Source organism: Oryctolagus cuniculus, chromosome 12 (genome assembly GCF_051225735.1).
Source record: "Oryctolagus cuniculus isolate XC-2025 breed Fujian yellow rabbit chromosome 12, ASM5122573v1, whole genome shotgun sequence".
Taxonomy (NCBI): domain Eukaryota; kingdom Metazoa; phylum Chordata; class Mammalia; order Lagomorpha; family Leporidae; genus Oryctolagus; species Oryctolagus cuniculus.
The window spans coordinates 70,599,745-70,623,459 of record NC_142878.1 but is presented as its reverse complement, the minus strand read 5'-3'; the positions used below and the strand labels follow the sequence as shown (position 1 = coordinate 70,623,459).

The 23,715-nt window shown below is 41.5% G+C and overlaps 1 protein-coding gene across 22 annotated transcripts in view; it reads right to left on the bottom strand.

Moving 5' to 3' along the window:
• Positions 1 to 2,429: 2,429 nt before the first annotated feature.
• Positions 2,430 to 23,715, bottom strand: part of SEMA6D (semaphorin 6D) — a 665,819-nt gene continuing 644,533 nt past the window's right edge. For 6 of the 22 annotated variants that reach the window (XM_051822408.3, XM_051822409.3, XM_051822410.3 and 3 more), the window contains 18 exons: positions 17,996 to 18,157; positions 17,503 to 17,614; positions 16,885 to 16,945; positions 16,703 to 16,765; positions 16,492 to 16,593; positions 16,176 to 16,266; positions 15,597 to 15,716; positions 14,231 to 14,319; positions 13,271 to 13,488; positions 13,029 to 13,160; positions 12,207 to 12,362; positions 11,941 to 12,114; positions 10,632 to 10,772; positions 10,458 to 10,535; positions 9,993 to 10,093; positions 9,572 to 9,628; positions 7,901 to 8,068; positions 2,430 to 6,140 (listed from right to left, as the gene is read on the bottom strand). In XM_051822408.3, the coding sequence (XP_051678368.1) occupies positions 4,852 to 6,140; positions 7,901 to 8,068; positions 9,572 to 9,628; positions 9,993 to 10,093; positions 10,458 to 10,535; positions 10,632 to 10,772; positions 11,941 to 12,114; positions 12,207 to 12,362; positions 13,029 to 13,160; positions 13,271 to 13,488; positions 14,231 to 14,319; positions 15,597 to 15,716; positions 16,176 to 16,266; positions 16,492 to 16,593; positions 16,703 to 16,765; positions 16,885 to 16,945; positions 17,503 to 17,614; positions 17,996 to 18,104 (3,261 nt within the window). In that variant the 5' untranslated portion in view covers positions 18,105 to 18,157 and the 3' untranslated portion in view covers positions 2,430 to 4,851. The remainder of the gene's footprint in view (positions 6,141 to 7,900; positions 8,069 to 9,571; positions 9,629 to 9,992; positions 10,094 to 10,457; positions 10,536 to 10,631; positions 10,773 to 11,940; positions 12,115 to 12,206; positions 12,363 to 13,028; positions 13,161 to 13,270; positions 13,489 to 14,230; positions 14,320 to 15,596; positions 15,717 to 16,175; positions 16,267 to 16,491; positions 16,594 to 16,702; positions 16,766 to 16,884; positions 16,946 to 17,502; positions 17,615 to 17,995; positions 18,158 to 23,715) is intronic. The other 16 variants (XM_070054137.2, XM_002717873.6, XM_070054138.2 and 13 more) reach the window with 11 other exon arrangements.

Here is a 23,715-nt window from a genome sequence, read left to right as displayed (position 1 = left end):
TCTCACATCTTATAGAGAGAGCAGGCCTCACACATCCATAAACAGCCTACAAACCAAGCTATTGAATGAATAATATTTAAGCATAGCATTCATAAAATAAAGAATAGCATTAGAGTTGAAGAGACCATAGAACTGTCAGAGAAAGAGATGTCAAACCATCTCTTCAAAAATTAGAAAACTGAAGTTGAGAAGGGGGGTGCCCCCAAGTCACCTAATGTGTGACAGAGTCGGGATTAAAATCCACTCCCTGTACCTGGACCCAGGGATGTTTTGGATACTGATACTCTGTTCTTTGCCCTCACCTTCTAAGGAGGCCAAGGGAGAGAAGTGGGGGAGGGAAAGAGAGACAGCTGGCCTCTCTCAGAAGCCAGAAAGGTGAACCCTCCTGATGCCAGGCCAGCACCTGCCGGACAAAGTGCTTCTTCTCCTTAGCCTATCTCAGCATTTCAGGTATCTCATCTTGAGTCAAAGTTCCCACTTCCCAGAGTCACTTTCATGCCCAGTCAATGGGATTTCTGGAACCAGGTGCACCAATGACCTGTCCTGGTTAATTATTTGGTGTCTTTATTCTCTGGCTTAATAATGTGTTCCTTATTAAAATAATTTCAAGTTTCTTTGCCCTATTTCTTTCAGATGCAATCTGAGCATTTATCCTGCGGATTCACAGGTGTCATTTTAGCAGACTGTAAGTTCCCTAAAAAGGAAAGTAAAATTCACCTTTCAGTACATGGCAGTCATTAAATTAACAAAGATGCCCATGATGGAAAAGGACTAAGAACTTCAATAAAGGGTGAAAAAAGACTTATGTTTTATAGGAAAAACAAGCCACTGACTCCAGAAAAACTGGCATACTGGCCACAGGTATAATAAGCACCAATTTAATGGAAACAGGCAATCTAAATGAAATACAGTACAATGCAAAAATGCCCAGGAAGAAACAAGGTTGACTATGTATTGCCCTTAATTATCTCTTCCTTCATCAATTTTTCTAAACTCAAAGAGTTACAAATTGACTTTTTTTTTTTTTTTTTTTTTTTTTTTACAGGCAGAGTGGACAGTGAGAGAGAGAGACAGAGAGAGAAAGGTCTTCCTTTTGCCGTTGGTTCACCCTCCAATGGCCGCCGCTGCAGCCGGCGCACCGCGCTGATCCTGGCAGGAGCCAGGAGCCAGGTGCTTTTTCCTGGTCTCCCATGGGGTGCAGGGCCCAAGCACCTGGGCCATCCTCCACTGCACTCCCTGGCCATAGCAGAGAGCTGGCCTGGAAGAGGGGCAACCGGGACAGAATCCGGCGCCCCAACCGGGACTAGAACCCGGTGTGCCGGCGCCGCAAGGTGGAGGATTAGCCTATTGAGCCACGGCGCCGGCTCAAATTGACTTTTGCAGGTCGGTGAGATGGGAGACAGCTTCCACGCTCTCTTCTAGCACTGCAATGGAATACATGCTCACATGGACTTCTTTCAATGGTGGGGTAGGGTTTGGGACATTAAGGCTGCGGGTATCTACACAGCGATAGTGCTGGTAGCTGTGAAGAGGGGCAAAAAGATCTCCCATCAATCTTTTTCTCTCACAGATTCCTGCAATTCTCCCTTTCTCTACTAGAGTTTGTCATCATAGGAATGAACAAGGTCCCCCATATTACTGAACTGGCATCAAAATGCAGCACCCCTAATAAGACAACATCATGAAAAGAAAGTAAGACCCAAGACAGTAATGTGGTGACTTTTGCTCTTCTGCAAAGATGCTGCTGAAGCTGCTTGAGAAAACAGTCACACAGCAGGTGCAGACGGGCTCTGGACAGGAGTAGCTGCTAGAACCCAGAGGGCAGGGATGGCTGCCACCATCTTTGTTGTCTTTGCAAGGGGATACCTTTGGTATCTACAAGAAGCAATAACAGCAGCCTCCCATCAATTACATGTTGAGAGAACCATGGAATGGCATGTTTACCTTCCTTTTCAGTATTTAGGGAGATATCTCCTGATAGAATCCAGTGAAAACAATGGAACTGAGAAATTCCATATACCCAAGAGCAAAAAATGCTCACAAGAACCCTGTTTGCCAGTTAGAACAGTGAACTTAAATTACATTCAACATTTCATGTGAGAATACAAATCATGAATTTTAAAAATGTCTGTTGAGCTAGGTAAGCGGACAATGTGAGGCACTAGAATGTTTGCCTGAATCATTTGACTGTAGATCAAGTACAACAGTCCATCTGGTTTCCTGGACAGTTTTCTCTCTTCTTCCAGGGGCTCTGACCTTTAGCAACAGCCTTCTAAGGAGGGAACGGCAAGGCAACTGTGACCAGGCAGAGAATACCCCAGAAAACAATATTTGGTAGATTCTGAAAAAACTTATTGGTGGTTGACTCACTTAAAAACATTTTATGATATGATACATCAATAACCTCTTCATTCTCAAGAGGCAAGATATCATGAGTTGTATATTTTATTTTGACTTTACATGCGGTGTTAAAAACCCCAAGTACATATTATTTACACATCCACAATACAAGTTTACAAGATATCTATACATGTTAAAGTACTCTATAAAACAGTATAGAGTCACTTCACTTTAGGGTTACTTTTTATGCCGTACCATTAAAAAAGATACAATCTGTGTTTTACCTTTGCACAAATGGATAAAGCATTTAAAAATTAAATTAACAGGATAGAGACTAGATTTAATGTTAGAAAACTCAACATAAATACTGATAGAACTCACATTACAAACTACAAGGCAGCACAATGTTACAAAATGTTATCGGGGTCACACAGAGTTACTGTTCTGTTTTATACACGCTGGGATTAATATTGGTAAGATAAATTCAAACACGTTTGTCATTGGCGGACTGAGTAGAGTTTACCATTGGTTGGTTTAATTTATTATTAATCTGTAATATTTTAGTTGCAAAGCTGAAGTGTTTCAAGAATGAAAGTTTTAGCTTTTGAGCTTCCAGAGATCACAGGAAAATCATGTTCTTTATAAAACAATGTTCTCAAAGGAAAAGAATAACTGTTATCAGTATTCTACATTCTGTATAAAAATGATCTGGTCTTCGGCCACCCGTCCTCCCCCAACTACTGTATACCAACAGCGTTAGCACAAGACATCAGCTGAACTTAACTTGTCTGAGCATTCCTTTGCCTTGGTGCTTTGTAGATTAGGTTCAATCAACAATTGTGTGGTGTGCAGCATATTAATTGAAATAGTCAGCGGGGTTGCACATCATCAACTGTAAGTGTTCTCTGCCAAACTCCCTGCAAATGACTCTCTCTGGTTTCCTCAGGTGTCATTCCCCAGGAAACCTCATTTAACTTCACATTCTCCCTGTGTCATCCTTAGGAAAGCGGAAGTGGAATGTTGATCATGGCAAAAGATGTAATGCTGCTATTCGAGTGGACTATTTAACAATTAATTGTTCTAGATTGTTTCTGGATTTTTTTTTTTAAAAGTCTTTCAGGTGCTGGTTGAAAAACATTTACAACTGGCACTCAGTAAATGATGTGCTATATTGAAAACACGTGACATATTTTAGTACTTCTATCATTCTCATGAATAAGGCACAAAATGCACAGATTCGGGTAAACTCACACGTGGTATTTACAGTATATTGTCATTACCTGCATGACTTAGGGCAAAATTCTCACAAAACACAACATAGACAATATGATTGCACCACTGTTAGGTTTTCACAGGCCATTTCTGTTAAGCCAATTACAATTCTTTTCATATGTCTTTCTTTTGTCTTCTTCTTTATTTTTTTTTTTAACGTGGTGGGTAGGAGGAGTTAGAAGAGGAGAAATTTTGCTACATGGGGAAAAAAATAAACACAATCAAATTAAACACTATTAGTGTCCAAGGTTATATGATGGGACTCAGGTTTTGATTCACAGTGGACAGGTAAATTTTACTACTGAATACTTGTGGATATTCAACGATAGTTCTTAATATCTCTATCTCCTTAAGCTGGCAAGACGGGAATAGAAGTTTTCAAGAATAGCAGCACAAAATTACTTAGAACTCTTACATTCTGGCATTGGGTACCACATAGGTGGAGTTGATCATTTTGATGGTCAAAGGAGCCTTGATTTTACTCTTTTCTCAAAGCTGAACACAATAGACAGCTGAGGGAAGAAGTGACTGTGTCTTGTTCAGTCATGCTCAATGTAAACAACTCCATAGCACAAAAAAAGATGTAATGGGCACCTAGACAAATTCTAGTGGGTACAGAACACATGCACACACACGCGCATATACACACACGCGTGTACACACACACATTCACACACACAACACTGTTGTGGCATGGAAAAAAAAATGCCACACATAAAAAAAAATGCTACAGTTTGGGTCAAAGACTGAATTTTTAGCAATCTGCATGGAAATCTACAAGTTCATTTGAGACATTACCATCTTTTTTTTTTTTTGACATTTGTGCAAGAGGCAAGGTGAATGCATACATATTAAAATGTTCACATTTAATGGGAAGACCACACATAATGGCAGTCTAAATTGAACCCATTTTCAAGTATTTGTTCACAGATTCTTCTGAGTACTGAATCAGCTCTTTATACCAGTAAGGTAGCCCCAGGAGCTACACATCTCTTTAGCTTCAAACGAAAGAAATGGAATGACCAGCACCTTCCTTGGTTTTCAGGCAAGGACGTAGAAGCCTTGCTCCAGTAGCTACATGTGGCAAGTTCTGATGCTGCCAAAGTGAGGAAGAGTCTCTTTGGCCACTTGGTTCTCCTAAAATACAAGAGAGTCTCTTGTCTCAGCGGTACCCTTACGACATCATGCTCTCAACAACATGGACAGGATAAAGCCACACAGAAAGAGCACACTTGAGGCCTAGTAAGTGTATTTGTTCAGTGGTCTGACAGGTGTGGTCTGAGGAACAAAGGCAGGCTTTGGTGGCACATCAGGTTTTAAGGACGGTGTCCTCTTTAGTCCCGTCCTGGGAAGGGTGCCAGTACTGGTGTAGCTGCTCTGTCTGGAGAGCGAGGGCTGCAGATGAACGCTCACTGGTGTCCCCTGAATGTAGTCCACCTTCGCCCCTGTGGGGGTGGCCATATACCCTCCACGGTTCACACTAGGCTGTCTAGATAACAAGACGCCATTTGGTGAGGTTAAGTTTTTAGGCATTGCAGATATAGAGTGCCTCTGGGAGGAGTTTTTGTGATAACCTCTTTGTCTTTCCAGAGAAGTCATTGGGACTCCAGGAGTGGTGGGGACATCCACTCGCTTGGTGGGGCTGTTTCTGGGGAGGGTGGAAGGAGGGGAGTAGAGTGACGCCTCCCGGTTAGGCACCTTAGGTGGGACCTCGGACATGGGTCCCACGGGATCCAGCATTAGGGTCTGGTGGGCCATTTGGATGTCTCCCATGATGGCTTTGGGGTTACTATTTGGGTCATTTAGATGCTTCAGGAGATCATTGAGAGTATTTCTGGAGTCCACAGAACGCCGGTGATCTCGCTTACTGGATGACTTTGTAAGAGGGTGATCCACGTGCTGAAGCTTCTTTTCTGCTTTGTGAGCATTGGAGTTTGAGAAAGACGTGTTGTAGTCATGCGTCGCATTCGGAAGAACGATGGCACTGGGAATATGCCCGTGACTTAACGGCGAGTGGGGTGGAGGACTAGAAGGAAAAAACTGGGGCGTTTCTTTCCTTGAAGCTCCATGGCTGTGGGCCTTGTCTGAGTGGCTCTTCATGGCCTGCAAGGTCTTCTGGTGCAGCACCGGTGTAGACTCAGGTGTGGGCAGAGCAGCCAACTCGGGAGGTTGGCCGCGATGGTCCATCACCATGGATTTGGTATCTCCACTGGGTGGCAGCTCTTTCCGGCTGGTTAGCAGGTTACTATAAAGTTTAGGAGAATCAATATTCTGTTGATATTCCTTGACTGGGCTGTCAAAAAGACCATTCAGTTTGGCAAAACTTCCACTGGAGTCGGTGCATGACTGGGCAGATTCTGCATCTTTATGGATCTTCCTGTTTTTCCGAACGAACATGTCGCGGTAGCAGTATACTGCCACTCCTGCAATAAACGCACCCAAAACAAAAGCGGCAAAGACACAAGTGATGAGGACATTCATGTGGACCATCTGGTTGGACTCTCCAGACTGGACTTCCCAGCGCACACCTGCAACAGACACACAGGAAAGGTCTGAATGAAGTGCTTTTTAAAAACAGAACGTAACAGCAAGTGACTTCCACTGAGCCATCACTGCCTTCCCACATGCTCCACATGCTTATTAGCTTGTGGGGTCAGGCAGACCCCAATATTTCAAACATACATTTTTTCATTCATCACAATAGGATCTCCAGAGACATAGGATGATTGCTGCAAAGCCAGGATAACTCTAATCTCCTACTTTTATTTGTCTATTCTTTTCTTTCCAATCCCTCATTAATAGTTGTTAAGCAATGTTAGAAATTTTAAGAGTTTCTACCTAAAATACAGAGTTAGAGAGTGTGAATCTTCTAAACATCAGATTTTAAGTTCACAAAATGCTTTGTCTGTTTTTCTTCTAATTCATAAATCAAGTTAAAGGGCAGCTACTGAGACTGTGGGAATACATAAGTTAGCATAAATATATAACACTAAAATAATTATGTTAATACAGTTATACTAACTAGGATAAAAAACAGAAAGCATCTGTTGGGTCAATTTTAGCTACAAATATAGACTTTACTGTTTGCTTTAAATTTTTTCTCACTTCCACCTTTGGGTGAAACAACCTTGAATTACCTGTTATGCAAGAACTCCAAACACTGTGAGAAAATATATACTACATACAAGTTAAATAATGTCATTAAACTATCTGGAGATACTTGAGATATATTTAAATTAGACCTAGAAGGAGAAGAGGTAATTAACTTGTAATTATTGGAAATTTCAGTGCAACCACAGACATCTAACAGCCAATCCAAGAAATGTTAGTTTGAGAGGTATCCAAGTCTGTTACATGCTATAAATGCAGCTATCCCAGAGTAAGGTTAAGTCAGAGTGATTTGGAAGATTCTGTAGCTTTAGGTTAGTGCTAAAGGCTTTGAAATTAGTTGCTTTAAATCAATGTTCAGTGTTACGGAATTCAGTGGCATTGTGAAAGGCCAAGAAAAAAAGGTAGGGTTGGTGAAACTGAAAGAAATGGTATTACTAAAGAAAACAAAGTAGAAAGAAGAATGATTACAAAATTGGTTACAATGAAAACATATAAAACCAAAATCAACAGACGTAAATCATAAATGACAAGGCACTGCCATAAAAACTGATTGGAAACCTGATACCCTATTTTAGTAAGCACTAAAGAATAGATTTTTTTTTCCCCCCAGAGTAATAGATCTAATAAGCTAACTCAACAGGCAGCTATTTGATAACTGCTTCTATTATGGGCTGAAAATGATAGTTATGGACAAGCACTCTGTTAGGTTTGATTGCTTGTGGCATTCAAGCAACTTGTCACATATCCTTTTCATACTGGATTTCGAATTGAAGCTAAACAAGAAGCTGGGAAAGGTTCCTAGACAAAACATCTGACATCAGGATATGTGCAATTAATGAGTTCTTTTTTTTTTTTTTTTTTTGGTTTTAATCTTGCAAGGGTGACCCTGCAAATTCTCTGATCTCCAGAAGGCATTCAGCTTTTTAGACAGAAATCAACACAGATTAGATTGTCTGAGTGGCTGTTTCACCAACCCTGCCTTTAACAGCTTTCCACCTCTTTCATCTTTGAAGGACAGCACTCAGACATAACCACAAGAAAACCCAAGTGGCTGTGACCGGTGGCGGCGGAGGGACAGCTCCAAGCAGGTTCGCCTCTGGAGAACCACACACTTCTCAGAGAGAGAGGGAATCAGGTTTCCATGCAGTTGGAGATGAGTTCCCTGGTGAGGCCTTACCCTTTGGGATACCTGATAAAGGATCAGTAAAATCAGAAGTGTTTGGGTCATCTTGGACTACAAATTTCCGGGAGCTCGTCAGTTTAGGTCTCCAGGTATCACTCACTTTAGGTGTAATTTCTGGGATACTTGCCATTGTGGTAACAGAAGATGAAAATACCTCCATGTCTGTGATGCAAACAGATTTTTATTAACATGGGTAGTGTCAGAAGGCTTTTCTAGTGGGTCTGTTGCATTTATAAAGAAAGTTTAGGTGATTTTATGGGAAAACATGTTCTAGGATTTTGTAAAAACAAACCTGAGGAGGCTACCCCAAATCCCTTTCTTGCAAGGGAAGAATCAAAGCTAAAAATTAACTGTAAAGACATATTAAGCAAACTTCAACACTACTCCAGACATTCCTACTGAAGCTTCTGTGGTTATTAATGACACATACGGGAAAAGCTAACTTAAATCCCAATGCCTATAAATGACTCATTTCATCCTCTTGTGTGACAGTATCCTTTCCTGCATGTGTGTTTTAAAAAGCTCTTCCACAGATTCTTAGAAACTTTATTGCCTTCACTGGAGAAGCTCTACTGTACCCTCATCAGGAAATAACTGGCTAAGTCCCTGTCCACCCTTGGTTCTGGAAGTGATAAGCCAGTTCTGCCTGGGAGGTTTATTCGGCTTCACCATGGGCCTCCTGTCCATGTGTAGATGTCTCACTGCTCTGAGGGCCTACCCTCTGCACCGAAGCGCTGCAGCATGGGCAGCCACTCTCTGTGACTTCCAGCATGCCCTGCGAGTCTCTCTCAAAGGCTTAGCAGCAACTCATGTGAAAGCAACGACAGTCACACCCTGCACAAGGATGTGTGGATATACAAGATACGCCATTCTTTTCTCCATACTGAGGAATGGGTCTGCTGGCCAGTTTCAGCAGCAGCAACAGGACCAGGAGGGAGTTAAGTTCACCTCTTAGTGTGTCCATAACTGATTTCCATCAAGTCGATTTCCCTCAGAATGTAAGCATATGCTTTTAGGTTAAAACCTTTGAGACCTTAATCCAGACTGGGGACCAGTCTCGGATGGAGGCTCCAAAAGAGATACAGACAGAGGGCCTTGGAGAGCCCAAGGATCATCTTAACACATCACAACAGCTTCGACTGACTGAAGCTTTCTCCACACTGAGACCACTTCCACACTGAGCCCATGACAGTCAGAGATTCCAAGGTTACTGCAAACCATTCAAAAAAGACCTCCAAAATTCATAAATACACATTTTTGGGAAATGTGTATTTGTTGACTAGGTCTTAGGAAAGGTGAGGAGAGAAGGGGGAAATAATGAAAACCTGCCATCCATCAAATGCGGATGGCCAGAAGGAACATTCACGATGCAAACGGGTGAGAAAGAGAAAAGCTTGGGTGGGCGTGCGTGCAGCTGGAATGCAGCCTAGGTTAACCCATTTGATTTCTTAAAGGATGTGCCTCGGTCATGATGAGCTGTAAACATGCTACACAGGGGTGAAGGGCTGAGTAAGAAAAAGTCTTTTGGTACCATCAGTGGGATTATGAGTAAAAGCGGAAAAATGGAGGGCTGCCAAACTGCACAAAAGGAGGGGAGAAGGGGCTGAAAATGCTGAACTGAAGGAAAGAAAAGGTTGTTAATTCAAAAAAATTAAAAAAACTAACCAGATGTTGGACCGCCAAATATTTTGTAATCTGGTGTAGTTGAAGTAGGCAAAATTTCTAAAAGAATTAAAGGAACAAGTAATCAGTGAAAAGTAACCAAAAGAAAGTAAAAATTTATGAACTCCAATTAACTAAAAAAGCCAAAAGAAAAGACTAGAAACTAAAAGATTAACCTACTGGTTAGACTACTAGACTACCTCTCTCTAGGTTTCCTACAAAATTGTAAATGGTGAAGGAAAAGAAAAATTAAGATTCTTTTCTAATGTATCCCTAGGATGAAACAGCTCAGCTTTGGCGAAGTTTAAGTTAAAGGCTAGGTGGTATGTGTCCCAAGTCGTTAAAAAGGCTGATTGTAAAATAATGTTCACGTGCAAATGTGGTCAAAAAGAAGTGGCGGGAGAGAAGGAAGGCTCTGGCTCACCATGGCAGTCCCCTAGATGGGCTGTGTTGCCGTACTCTGCATCTTGTTCATAGCCTCCAGCGCTGTGGTTATGGAAAGCAAAGAAGTCTTCAGTTAACAGCCTTCATAGGAACACAAGTGACCACCAGAGCAGAACCAAGAACACAAGACTGATTAGTAAAAACAGGCAGAGACAAACATGTACAGTTCAACATAACTTGCTAAACTAACTGTTTTGGCTAAAGAGTTGTTAATTAGAATATTTAAAAGAACAGAACAGAACTGTTGCTTTTTCTCATCCCTTTTCCTTAAGTATTATTGTCTATAACCTCACTTCCTTAGCACATCTCCAGGTTTGTATGTGTATTTTTTTTTCTTTCATCCACATCAAAAAAAAGAAAATTACTATCATCAAAAGTTTTCCTAAGTTTCTGACTTTACAAATGCTGAAGATAGTTGATGACTAAAGTGACAAAGCATACTCACAGCATCCCTGGAGTTACTCTCCCACAGGTTCCCTGGCTCAGCCAGCCACAGTAGGGGTCACGAGATGCAATACAAGACCTGTAGGTAACCAAAGAGAATGTAACTTGGCTTGTCTCGTCATCAAATATTCCCAAGCTGCAAGGCCCAGGGTAAGTGAAGAAAACACTAGCTTACTTTTTGCATGATCCATAACGCTCACAGCGGCTGAGGGGGATGCGGATAACACAGCTGGAGAATGCCACGTACAAGGCATGGTGATCTTTATCCAACTGCAACGAGATGACCTTTTTGTCTTCCTCATTCTCAGCATTACACCTGTGTTGTGGGATACATTTTGAAGCCATAGGTTTAGTCAGTCACAAGCCACACGAATTGTGCAAGGCAAGTATGGTTTGCTTTTGTAATTACAGAGAGCCTGGGAAATCTGAAGGGATGAATTCTTGGTGGCAACCCAGGCAAGTAGTTAGTGTGGAGAACAATAATTATAAAATTCATCTCCTACTTCACTGCATGGTTTGTTAAATTTCAGGCGGGAGGGCACGTATTACGGCACAGTGGGTTACGCCGCTTGTTGGGACACCCATATTGGAGTACTTTTCGAGTCCCAGCTCCAACACCTCCAACCCAGCTTCCTGCTAATGAATCCTGAGAGGCAGCAGATGGCTCAGGCTCCTGCCACCCACCTGGGAGACCCAGATGGAGCTCCTGGCTCTAGGCTTCAGCCTGGCCCTGCCCTGGCTGCTGTGACCATCTGAGGAGTGAACCAGTGGATGGAACATCTCTGTCTCTTTCTTTCTGTCTCTCCTTCTCTCCCTGTTACTCTGCTTTTCAAATAAATCAATAAATCTTCTTTTAAAAATTCGGGCAGGACAAGAGTTTTCATTTTAAGGTTGCTTTCCTGTCACAGTGATTCAAGGAAATTGCATTTGCGAAGGTTAGGCTAGACTACAGGGAAGGCAAAGGATAACCTGTAATGCATGTAAGTTTTACCATACCACATGTTTCTGGATTTCTTTTCAGTTGCCTTTACTCCATTTCTCTCATTTATTTCGTGTGTGTGATAATGGCTCCAAATAATCTCTATTTATTAATGGTTGGAAGAAAGTGTCTAACCAGTATTATATTTTTGATGTGTGCATGCTTATAACCCCTGTCTGCTCCCTGTAGCATCCTGAAATATATCCGTGAGATAAAAACGGTGGTGCTAATATGTTCTCATTTTCCACACGTGAAAAACAAGGGATGAATTATTTTTAAATTCACCAGCGGTTTACCCTCCTTGCCCTCGTGGACCCAGAAAGAAAACAAAACAAGAAACCAAAACCAACCAAACAAAAAAACCCCAGGATTTATTTCAGTGAGAAAATAAAATTCTAGTATGCCAACCACCACTAATTCAGAGGGCTGAAAAGAAATGACTGATAAACTTGATGTGGGCAATTTCTGAGCAGCGCTGGGGAGTGTTCTTGTGAGATATACCTACTTTGCATGGTTGTAAGCTTCAATCTCTTCCAGTAATACGCTGTCATTCAGAGAGAAGGGACTGGTCTTTGCCAAAACTTTCAGTACCACGCCAGCTTCAGAGCCAACAAAGATGACTGTATAGTTCTGGTAGGGGCCAGCAGAGCGGTCAATGGCGATGGCCGTCAATCGGTACCTAGCAGAGGAGGCGGGGCGGGTCAGGCAGGGTCAGCAATGGGAAAAGGGCACATTGGGTGGGAGTGGCCCAGCGTTCCCCACACGTCTCACCTGACCCGTGTCTTCGTGAACCAGGGCTCATCAGCAATGGGTGGAACAGCTGAGTCCATCAGAGGGTGGGATTTGATGAACGCCAGCGTCTCATCCGGAAAGTCGATGGAGGTTCTGTAGGCTTCAGCAAGGCCATGCTTTGCACAACAGCCAGGCCTGCAAGGAAAACAGTGTTCTTTTATCCATCCACTTTCTCCAAATTGAATACAAGGAATAAGTGTACATTTTGAAAGAAGGGGTCAAGAGATGAAGGAGAGTGAGCAAAACCAGAGGAGTGATGCTGTTTTGCTGAATTCCGTGGGGTTGCTACATTCCCTGGCATTGGGTGGCAGCACACAGGTTAGGGTTGCTGACTGGGTGTGAGATACAGCAGAGGAAGCCCTTCCTGACATGAGACGCTGGCCCAGCTGCTCTCTTGATGGATGGAAAGATGGATACTTTCAGGAACCAGAGAGTTTTGTTCAAGACAAAACCCTTTTCAACATTTTTCCTTTTTTTTTTTTTTTTTTGACAGGCAGAGTGGACAGTGAGAGAGAGAAACAGAAAGGTCTTCCTTTGCCTTTGGTTCACCCTCCAATGGCCGCCGCGCTGATCCGATGGCAGGAGCCAGGTGCTTATCCTGGTCTCCCATGGGGTGCAGCGCCCAAGTACTTGGGCCATCCTCCACTGCACTCCCTGGCCACAGCAGAGAGCTGGCCTGGAAGAGGGGCAACCGGGACAGAATGTGGCGCCCTGACCGGGACTAGAACCTGGTGTGCCAGCGCCGCAAGGCAGAGGATTAGCCTAGTGAGCTGCGGCGCCGGCCCAGCATTTTTCCTTTACCTTGGCTTTGGTACTTTGTCTTCAGGGACTGCCGTCCAAACAGAATCTGGAGTTTTCTGTTCTTTAAACCGTCCTTTGAATACTTTTTCTATGTCATCCATGCTAAATGCACAGACTGCAGAACCAGGAATGCTGACAAAAAGGAGAGAGGCGTCAGGAAGAGGCTGGTGACAATGGGCCTGTGCTTGGCTCCAACAAGCGATCCCGGAACACCGCTGGGATTGTCAGACACCTGTCCTCACCTGTTGAGCTGTGTGGTGAACACCCCGACCACAGTAGGGATGCCATTGATTTGTATAATGTCCGTAATGGACTGCAGAACATCAAAGTAGAAAAACGAATCCCCAGGGACAGAACAGTTAAGCCGAGCCTTCAGAAAAGATGTCCAGTGTTTCTCCAGGACCCGCTGGGAGCCACCCATGTCATTTTTACATATGCGGGCCACACGGGAATAGACGGCCTGCCCGGGGACAAAAGCAAAGCAATGGGGTTATGAACACAGAAGAGGAACGGAGAGAAAATGCTGATATTTAAGGGAAGAACGAAAATGAGACAGGCATCCTGTTTAAGATCATCTAGCAGCCTTCTCTTTAGGGATCGGGAAGATGAAATCGTACACAAGATCTGTCCCAGAGGAGAAGGGGCCCGCTTCCTGTTCTGCCAACCGTGCTTCCTGAGAGGTGAGCTCTGTGGCTGCCCCGCTGACCGAAAGCCTCTCCCGCAGCTTGTCTCCAACTTTGTTTCTCCTATTGTTGATGAAATGTGCTGCTTTAAACTTGGCACAGAAGGGGCTGCAATCCCGTGAGCTTTTACTGAAGCTCTCAACATTGAACAAGGGCCTCTATTTTCCAACCTGTTTTAGGCACCAAGAAAGAGTGGAGTATCCTTGGATTTTTAAGGAATAAATTCAGCCTCCACAGCTCAAGGGTACACAGCTCTATGGTGACAGGACAAAAAAAAAAAAAAAAGAAAAAGAAAAAAAAAAGAAACCTTCCCAAGGCCCAAGGCCACCCTTCCCACTCTGACCATTGTTCAGGTGTTTTGCAGTAATTATTCTTGTGATAAGCAACCCACTTCCTTGTACACGGCCACCATGAATTAAATGCTGGGAAACCTGCCAAGGGAGTATCCTTAACTCTACCAAAGTGGTCTCAATTCCATGCTGTAAAAGTGCCCAATATAAGTTAGCTGCATGTACTTGCCTTGCCTAAATTATTGTGTTCCACAGCAATTTCTCGAAAGAAGAAATAGACATAGTTTCCATATTCTATAGCATGAAGAAAGTGTGGCTCTGAAAGAAATATTGAAAACGAACTGGTTCCTAAATGATAATTCAATCAGAAAGACACCGCCTTCCCACCCCCCACCCCCATTCAACTGACATGGGCATGACTGGCAGATGTCACAGTTACCCTCAAGCTAACAAGAACTTTGATATGCCAATGATTTTGAGGAGTCCAAATATGGGTGTGTTCAAGCTTCGAGGAACCATTGTCTTTAAAGTAAGCTAATGGACTGTAAAGAGGCCTACAGGGAACTGAACTACAGCATAGGTCCTCATTTCAACACATTTATTCATTAACCTATTTAACTAGGGAAGAAAACTTCTTATGCTGAGGTTAGAAAACCTTGGTTTCTAGATGCCAAAGAACATCAAAATGTCTACAGATACAGAAATGGACTCATCAACTCTCACTGTTAACTTTCTTTCTTTCTTTTTTTTTTTTTTTGACAGGCAGAGTGGAGAGAGAGAAACAGAGAGAAAGGTCTTCCTTTGCCATTGGTTCACCCTCCAATGGCCACCATGGCCGGCGCACTGCGCTGATCCAAAGGCAGGAGCCAGGTGCTTCTCTTGGTCTCCCATGCGGGTGCAGGGCCCAAGCACTTGGGCCATCCTCCACTGCACTCCCGGGCCACACCAGAGAGCTGGCCTGGAAGAGGGGCAAATGGGACAGAATCTGGCGCCCTGACCGGGACTAGAACCCAGGGTGCCGGTGCTGCAGGCGGAGGATTAGCCTAGTGAGCCCCGGTGCCGGCCTCTCACTGTTAACTTTCTAAGCTGGGGAGACAGAAGCAGCCAAGTAGACTGTGTGCATTCAGAGACAGATAAATCCACACTCAGAGGTGAGCTCCCTCTGTTTTTGAGGTCACCCAGGACAAACACCTGACTACTGACTACCACGTTCCACATTCTCCATCAATGATCCCATTCACAATCAAAGCAGAGTGTACTTGTACTAAAGAAACAATACAAAGGTACTTCAAAAGTTTGCAGAAAATGGAATTAAAAGATAAGTATATTTTGGTACAAAAACTTGAAATCCATTCATAAAAGGAGTTTTCAAAAACCTCAGGGAAAACACATATTATCAAACAACTATGCATGGATTTCAAATGGGTTTTTTTGCACCAAAATAAACTTACCATTTGACTTCAGTTTTCCATGAACTTTTTGAAGCACCCTCATGTCAATTCATGCACTGAATTTCCTGGTGGTCTTGGCTGCTGTTCCCACTCAGGCCATGCCACTGTTCTCAGTGAGCCCGTCACACTGCTCTTCAAAGGTACCTTTTATCCACTTGGAATCGTATTTTATTGTGCGGAGGGCAGATCCATCTCCCATGCTCCGATAAATAACAGCGTCACTGGCCAAGAAGTCAGCCACTGTGGCAGAATATAGCTTCCCATCTGAAACCCAAATTATAATTTTGGTAACATAATCATAAATATCTCACAGTATATTAGCTTAAGTAGTAGGTTATACCCTTTGTAGTGCCTTCACCTGTGTTAGCAATACTGATTTGGTTAAATATATACCTGATGCTCATAATCAACCTGTGACAGGTTGGCCCAAGGAGTCACCCAATTTTTCAGATGGGAGACCCAAGCATCAGATCGTCTGGCATCTTATTCAGGGTCACTGGCTGAGTTAACACGAGAGGCACATGTCACAACGCCTGTAATATGCACTGAAACACCCTCACTTCTAATTTCCTCCTTTTAAAACATTTGTTCATAGGCTGTAGCCTTTGAAATACCTATATCAACGAGCCTATTGAAGTTATGAACTTTTTTCCCTTACTTTAAATTCCTTTTTCACCTTCAATGTCATTAATCATTTATATTCATTACAGTAAAGGTTCTTACCTGCAAAAAGGGCAACATTGGTTTGTCTGGCATCAAATGGGCATCTTGCCAGGCCACTAATTTCTTCTCCATCATACTCTAAGGTATTCAACTACAAAAGAAAAATAAATAGCTGGTGTCATATCCGTTCAACGTACCTGCTTGAAGGCAATACTGCTTTATTTGTATTGAAATTCTACTTGAGGAATTCTGCCTTTATTCTTTCATAGCATTACAGATAAATTACTGGTTTAGAGCAGAAAGGATTCAACTCTAACAGCTACCAGAAGAAGAACAAAAGTTGATCAAAAAAGCATCCCATATAAAAGGCACTTACCCTATAGTATCGACACATGGGATTGAATGCATTGGTACCACAAACAAAAACCATCTCATCATTTCTTGGAACAAATACTTTGATAAAGTTGTGGCACTCATCCTAAAAAAAAGTAAGAATTACATTAACATTAGACATATCATATGCTGACACTGTAGTATCAATTCCACAGAAAGGTGAAATCTAGCAGGCTCCTGACTTTTTAACTCACTTTATGTTTGCCTTTCATAGCACAGTTTTCTCGATCCTGTTGTCTTGACCGCCATGTCAGCTTCTGAATTAATCAAGCGAAACCAAAGTTTAGTTTTTAACTGGGAACATTTGTGGAGGGCAAGGGGATATCATTCAAGTTCTGAGTGAATGCAAATAAATTTGGCAATCATAGCTGCTCACCTTGCTTGGTATTACTTCTGTTTGGGGGATTTCATTTAAGTTTACTGTATAAACTTGATCCCTGTTGGAAACCAAGCAATAAGTCATATCATGTGAATGCATAAAACTGTTAAGCTGCTTCTTGTTTTATTCTTACAGATCTGCGTTTATTGTGTTTTGGAGATCATCTGGACTTTCTGTGTCTCAAACAAAGTCAACAAAGAGTACTTTTTCATTAGTGAGATGCTTTTATATATCGCTGTCATCGGGGAGCAAAGAAAACACTTCTCTGCAGGCATAGGTCAAACTGCTACTTGGTATTAGCATAGACATATTTCTAATGTTTGCTTGAATAATTCTAAGTTAAAGAAGAATAAAGAAATATTTTCCCCCTGCTGCTTTAGGGAAAAAAGAATGGTGTATGATTTCTCGATGGCAGTAAAAAAATAGCACTGCTGAAGGCTTTAGTTTTGCATTTTGTTCTTGGTATACAACACTGACTCTTCTTGGTGAATATTTTTGGCTACTTGCAATTCTTGATCACAATCACATATTAGTTTTTCATGAACTAGACACATTAATGCAAGCACCACAAGAGAAAAGAATTTTAATCTAATAAACCAACGAGAGGAAAATTACCTGCCAGCAATATAAAGTGTGTCTCGAATTTTCAACATCAGCTGAAAGTCCAGCCTGTGCTGAGATTCATTGCCTGAAGGGCGTCCTCTAAAAACCGGATATTGCCTTGAATCTGCAAGTAAAAATGGGCTAAACCATCAGTCAGGATTATGGAGCTGAAGAATCAATATACAGCATTGATTAGCTGTATATACTAGTTGTAGAAGGGTTTTAACTAAATTCTCCTCTTAAGGTCTTGAATATAAATGAATAAAAGATGGTGAATGCCAGCAAATAGTATTTTTCTTTTAACCGAAAATATATAAGCAAAATATAGGTATCTGTAGAAAAACACCCAACATAGCTGTCCCATGTTCCCCAAACATTAGGTAATGATTATAGGTAAATTAATATGCAAAACAATTTTAAGACTTATGAAATTTCACTGTTTTTCTGGAAATGCAAACAACCAGATTCCTTCTTAGAAAAGCAGACAGTCACTTAGACAACTTACAGTGATAATCAACAGTATTAAGGGGTTCGTCATCTTCAGGAAAGCTGACTGCCCTCAGTGGGGACACCATTAGGAGCAACACGTAGGCACAAAGTAAGAAGAACCTCATGGTGGGCCAGATGTAGTCAGAGCAGCCCCTTCTCAGAAATCCCACTCAGCTACCTGAAAAACAGAAGCAGTTTGGAAAGATCTCTATGCTGCGATGAAACTCTTCTCATTTGTAATCAGCCCAATTTTCACCACCAGCTCGGTCCAAAACCCCCCTACACTGCCCCCGGAATGCTGGCAGTGGTGGATTACGTATCTCCAAAAACACAGGCAAAAGATGGCCCTGTGCCAGGCCTGGTTAAAGCATCTGGTGAGCATACTGATGGTAGAGGCAAATCTGCAAGAATTTTTGAGGGAACTGTGTATGTCATCACAGCAAAATCACCAGAACCACAAACAGAAAAGCTGGCTGCTGACTTGGCAAGAAGATGGGCAAAGTTGGGACTAGAATTTTAATTAAACTACAATCTGCTTCCCTTCCCCCAGTCCAGAAATAGATCCAACACAGCCTGTCTGTGCCCCCCACAAAATGCCCAAGCTGTCTCAAAAATATCCAGGTGACTGATGGTCTCTTTACCCCCTCACCAGCTCTTTGCCAAGTTCCCAGTGTTACTCAAGCCTTAGCCCTAAATTCTTAAGTAGAATAGTTCCCTTGCTTCAGTAAGATAACATGCAAACAATGACACAAACGACCTTGAGGCAGGGTGAAAAGGAATCAGAAGAAATGAAATGATTTCATGATAACCAATCGAATAAAGGGGGGCAGAGAAGCAGCAGCACAGCTGACACCCGGCCACTAGGGATGTCTACATTTTTACGTCACACCATTTGGACACAAACCAATACCCTAAGTGTGCCTGTCCTCTTAGCTTTATTGCACTTCAGAGCTAGAGGGCCTTAGGGACCATCTAGTCCAACCCCCTCATTTTTCAGATAAGAAACCTAAGGGCTGGAAAAATTAAGGGACTCACTGAATTTCATGGAGCTAGTTAAGGCAAAATTGGAATCCAGATTCACATCATCTAAGTCCCTGTCCAGGCTCCTTTCAATAAATTAGATAGAGAAAATACAACAATTCAATTTTCCCTTCAAAAATAAAACATTGCAGAACATTTTTTGGGGAAATGGATGTATTCATCTATATTAAAGCTTCACAGATATTAAATTGTACATCAAATATGTATAGTATACTCTATATCAATGCCTAAATAAAGCTAGAAAATGTAACACTGGGGGCATAATAATAACAGTAAGGAAATATAAAAGATCTTTAAATGCTATTAAGATATTAAAAAGTAGATTAAGATCCTGACGAGCCAATGGGATGCATATTTTTGTGAAGCTGTATTGACTTTCCAAATACTAGCCCTTCCTCAATCAACAATGTCACCCCCAGATACTGTACTGAAGAGTTAACATATCTAGCTTTATACTCAGCCTCACACAACTAAAGACTTTAGGGGAAATCATAAAAACCACTTCAAATGCTGCAGGACTCTACTCAACCAGGTACTTAGCTGAGTCTCCTTTAAGTTAAACACACGGATGTGCACTCATGCATGCTATGCAATGCTTTAAGTATTTCTCTCATAAAAGTGAGAACCAAGTAATAAGAGCTTTAGAATCTTAGTTCTGAAGGACAGAATAATACTGTAATTCAATTTTTCTTAATGGATGATTAATGCAGCAATGTTAACATTTTAAATGCCTTACAAACAAGCATGGTGAAGAACTGGAGACAACAAAGAGTACAGACTTTAGAGTCCATCTGATTTGGGCTGGGGTGGCCACCACTTCGTAGCTAATTGACTCAGGAAAGGCTCTTCAATCTCTCTGAACACTAGCTTTTTTATCTATACAATGTGGACAACAGCATTTCTCCTCCAGTGAATGGAACTAAATGCTGAGCACATAGTAGATTCTGAATAAAATCAGTCTTCCCTACCCATTTCCTCCTGGAGAATCCTGCACATGCCCAGACTGACATTAAGAATCTGAACCAGGCCTGGGAAAAAGATGTCCTAACATAGTAAGACTACTCAGCCATTTTTGTTGTCTATTGAACAGTTATTTAAAAATACTAATGGCCTACTTTCAGGATGAATTTTACAACTTGTGTCTTTTCATCAAACCTAGAAAATAAAATTAACAACAATCAGCGTTCCACCATCCTAACCCAACAACCATGATGATTTGGTTCTAGTCTTGTCCCACATACACCTGTTTTCAACATCACAAGAGGATCTTTTCCCATCTGCCATTTATGAAGCACTATTTTCCTGTCCTGCTTTTCCATAGAGTTTTCTCATTTATACTGACCCCCAAAGTTGAGGCAGTATAAAATTTAAAAAAAGTTGCCTTAAGAACTAGAGCCCACTATGGCACCAATCCCAAACTTCATCCTTTGAATGGAACGCCGCTGGATTTTTCTGCTGGGCAGCAAGAAGCGCCACAGACACCCAACAATTCTCAGGAAATGTAGAAACATCTGCATGAAAACAATGAGTCAGTCCTGTGACTCCTTCTCCTGGGTAACTGACAAGGGTCCCATCAGGTGGGCAGAACCTCCAGGTCCCAGACAGCAGGGCAGGGAGAGACCCTCCCCAGGAAAAGTGCTTCTCAGCTGTGATGGGAGCATTGAGACTGAGGACAGGAACACTGCTGACTCACCGGCAAGCACGGAGCTGCTGGCTGAGCTATCATTTCCTATAACTCATTCATCTGACACTGCAGAAAGCAATTTCTCCCCACAACACCCCAATCTAATCCTCCAAAAATAAAGTCCTTCCACTAACTGCTTCCTGTCCCAGTATAAAGCTTTATTAGAAAAAAAAAAAAAACCACCTATTTTCAGATTTGCCATAGAAGTTATAAATGGAAGAATTTAATATTATACTTGATTCAAAGGAAGGATAGACAGGGGAGGCAAAAATTTGGAAATACCTAAGAGAAATGTACCTGCAAGGAAGGGGACAGGTTTTCATGCAAAACAGTTAGCTCTCACTTTATTTAAGGAAATGTTTCCCAATTCCAGGGCTCGGTGAAACAGACAAACCAGTGAAGCTGAATGAGGGTAAGCCAAGAGGCAGTAGGTTGGCAAAGAACATGGACTTTGGAGTGAAAAATCCAAGTTCCATCTTGCTTTTTCCATTTACTTTCTGGCTCTGGAAACTTGTTGAATTTTACTTAACCTCTTTAAGCCTCAGTTTGTTCAACGGTATAATAGGAATAATCATCTTTATCATTAAAAATAATTATTATCATCAGTTTACTTTAGAATTAAATGAGATAATCTATATAAAACATTTAACACAGAATATGGTTCACAGTAAATATTTAGCTAATGTCAGTGTCACTACTGTTGCTAAATCTTTTTGGTAGAAAAGCCAAGAAGGAAAAGAAAGCAATGTTCAGAATTCTGTTTTGCATGACTATTTTCAAAAATGTCTGTGTATACATTTCACAATGATGTAGGGGTTTCCTAGAGGATAAGGCACAACCCCCTAGATGTAGATGGCTCCAAGTAGGAGGAGGGAACCACTTTTGTCATGCATAAGCTTACAGTAAAGAGCATATCTAAATGAGGTTAGTTCTTTTAGTCAGAGAGCAGGGGTATTACAATCTCCCATATACTACTGATGTTAAGACCTAAATGTAGTGAGAAGAGCTCTTAAAAGGAGTTCAGAGCTGCCAAGAGAGTTAGGATTTCAGCAGCAGCATCCTCATTAAGAGGAGGGAGGTGCAAGGAACTGAGCCCATACTCATCACTTGATTTTACAACATGGGATTTGCTAATTCTTAAGTGCTATAAAAATCAAAGTGCAGTTATAAGGAAAAGTCAAGCTTTTGGCAGGCTCAAATGTAGGACACACCAAGGAGTACTACTACTAAACATCCAAGTGGCCTTATTTGGAACTCTATAAAGCTCCACCTTAAAAGAGAGAAAAGGGGTGCTGGCGCTGTGGGTTAAAGCCCTGGTCTGCAGCGCCAACATCCCATATGGATGCTGGTTTGAGTCCCAGCTGCTCTACTTCTGATCTAGCTCTCTGCTATGGCCTGGGGAAGCAGTAGAAGATGGCTCAAGTCTTTGGGCCACTGCGCCCACATGGGAGGCCTGGAAAAGGCTCCTGGCTCCTGCCTTCAGATCGACGCAGCTCCGGCCACTGGGGCCAACTGGGGAGTGAACCAGTGGATGGAAGACCTCTCTCTCTCTCTCTCTCGGCCTCGGCCTCGGCCTTGGCCTCTCTATAACTCTGCCTTTCAAATAAATAAATGAATCTTAAAAAAAAAAAAAAAAGAGGAAAAACATGAAATAAACAAACCCTTACAAAAACTCCAACAAGTCCCAGATTAGCTGGTTATAATCTCCCACTCTTTCTTACCAGAAAAGGTAAGGTGAAACCTCTCTAGAGCAAGATAACATCATCAGGAGACTACAATTTTTACATGCATTGCTCAACATTCAAACAGCAATTACTGGACATTCCAAGACTTACAGGAAAAACACAAAGAACTAGGACCATAGCTAACCAAGATATTAGTTATGAGATATGTGAAGGTACTTCAAAAAGCTCATCGATAAATGGAACTCTAAGATACCTTTATTTTGGTGCAAAAGAATTTTGAAATCCATGCATAGATTTTCATAATGTGTATCATCATAAATGTTTTGAAGACCTCTTGTATGTATGGGTTTCAAAATTTTTGCACCAAAATAAATTTATATTTGGATGACATTTCCCATGAACTTTCCTAAATACCCTCATATGCTTTAAAATAACTATGCTTATTTTGTCCAAGAAAAAGAGATGGTAAGATGAAGGATTTTACCAGAAAATTGGAATCTATAAAAAATAATGAAATGAACATTACGCAACAAAAAAGCATAATAAATAAAACTTCATAATAGGTTTTCTTAGGAAAATATTTGTCATAGCTGAAGAAATGACTAGTGAAGTGAACATTGTTTAAAAAATGTCCCCAGATTCATGGAGAGAAAAGATTGGAAAAAGCAGAGAAACAGTAGGAGACACATATGATCTTGATGAAAGATGTGACGTATTACAGTTCCTGAAAGTAAAGAGACAAAAATGAACAAAAGTGATATTTGACAAGATAAAGGCTGCATTCTTTTTGCAGAAGTGACAAAAGACTTGGCCATCCATTCAAGAAACTTTAATAACTTCTAAGCATAAAGACCATTACATTTAGAAACATCATAATGAAGATGCTGAAAACAAACATTTTAAAAATGTTAAAAGCTAAAAGACATGTTGCCTTCAAAGGAGTGTGAATAATCTTGACAGCTGACTTATCAATAGAAACAATGGAAGTTTGTAAACCATAGTATGATATTTTCAAGGTGCTGTAAGAAAATAAATTTCTAGCCTAGAATTCTACAACTAGTAGAGATATTCTTTTAAAATAAAAGGTTAAAACAAAGATGTATTAGACAAACAAAAACTCAAGAGATTTGCTATTTGCAAACCCAAACTGGAATACAGTGTTTGTCTCTGAAAGCTACATTAGTTCAAAGTACTCCAAAATGGAGCAGACTTACTTTAACTCCTAGTTCAAAGAACCCAGAGATAACACAGCTTTCCCCGACCTCTCTATTAAAGGTGCCACTTTTTAAAGATGAGCCATTTAGATCCTCTTCTTCCACCGACCTC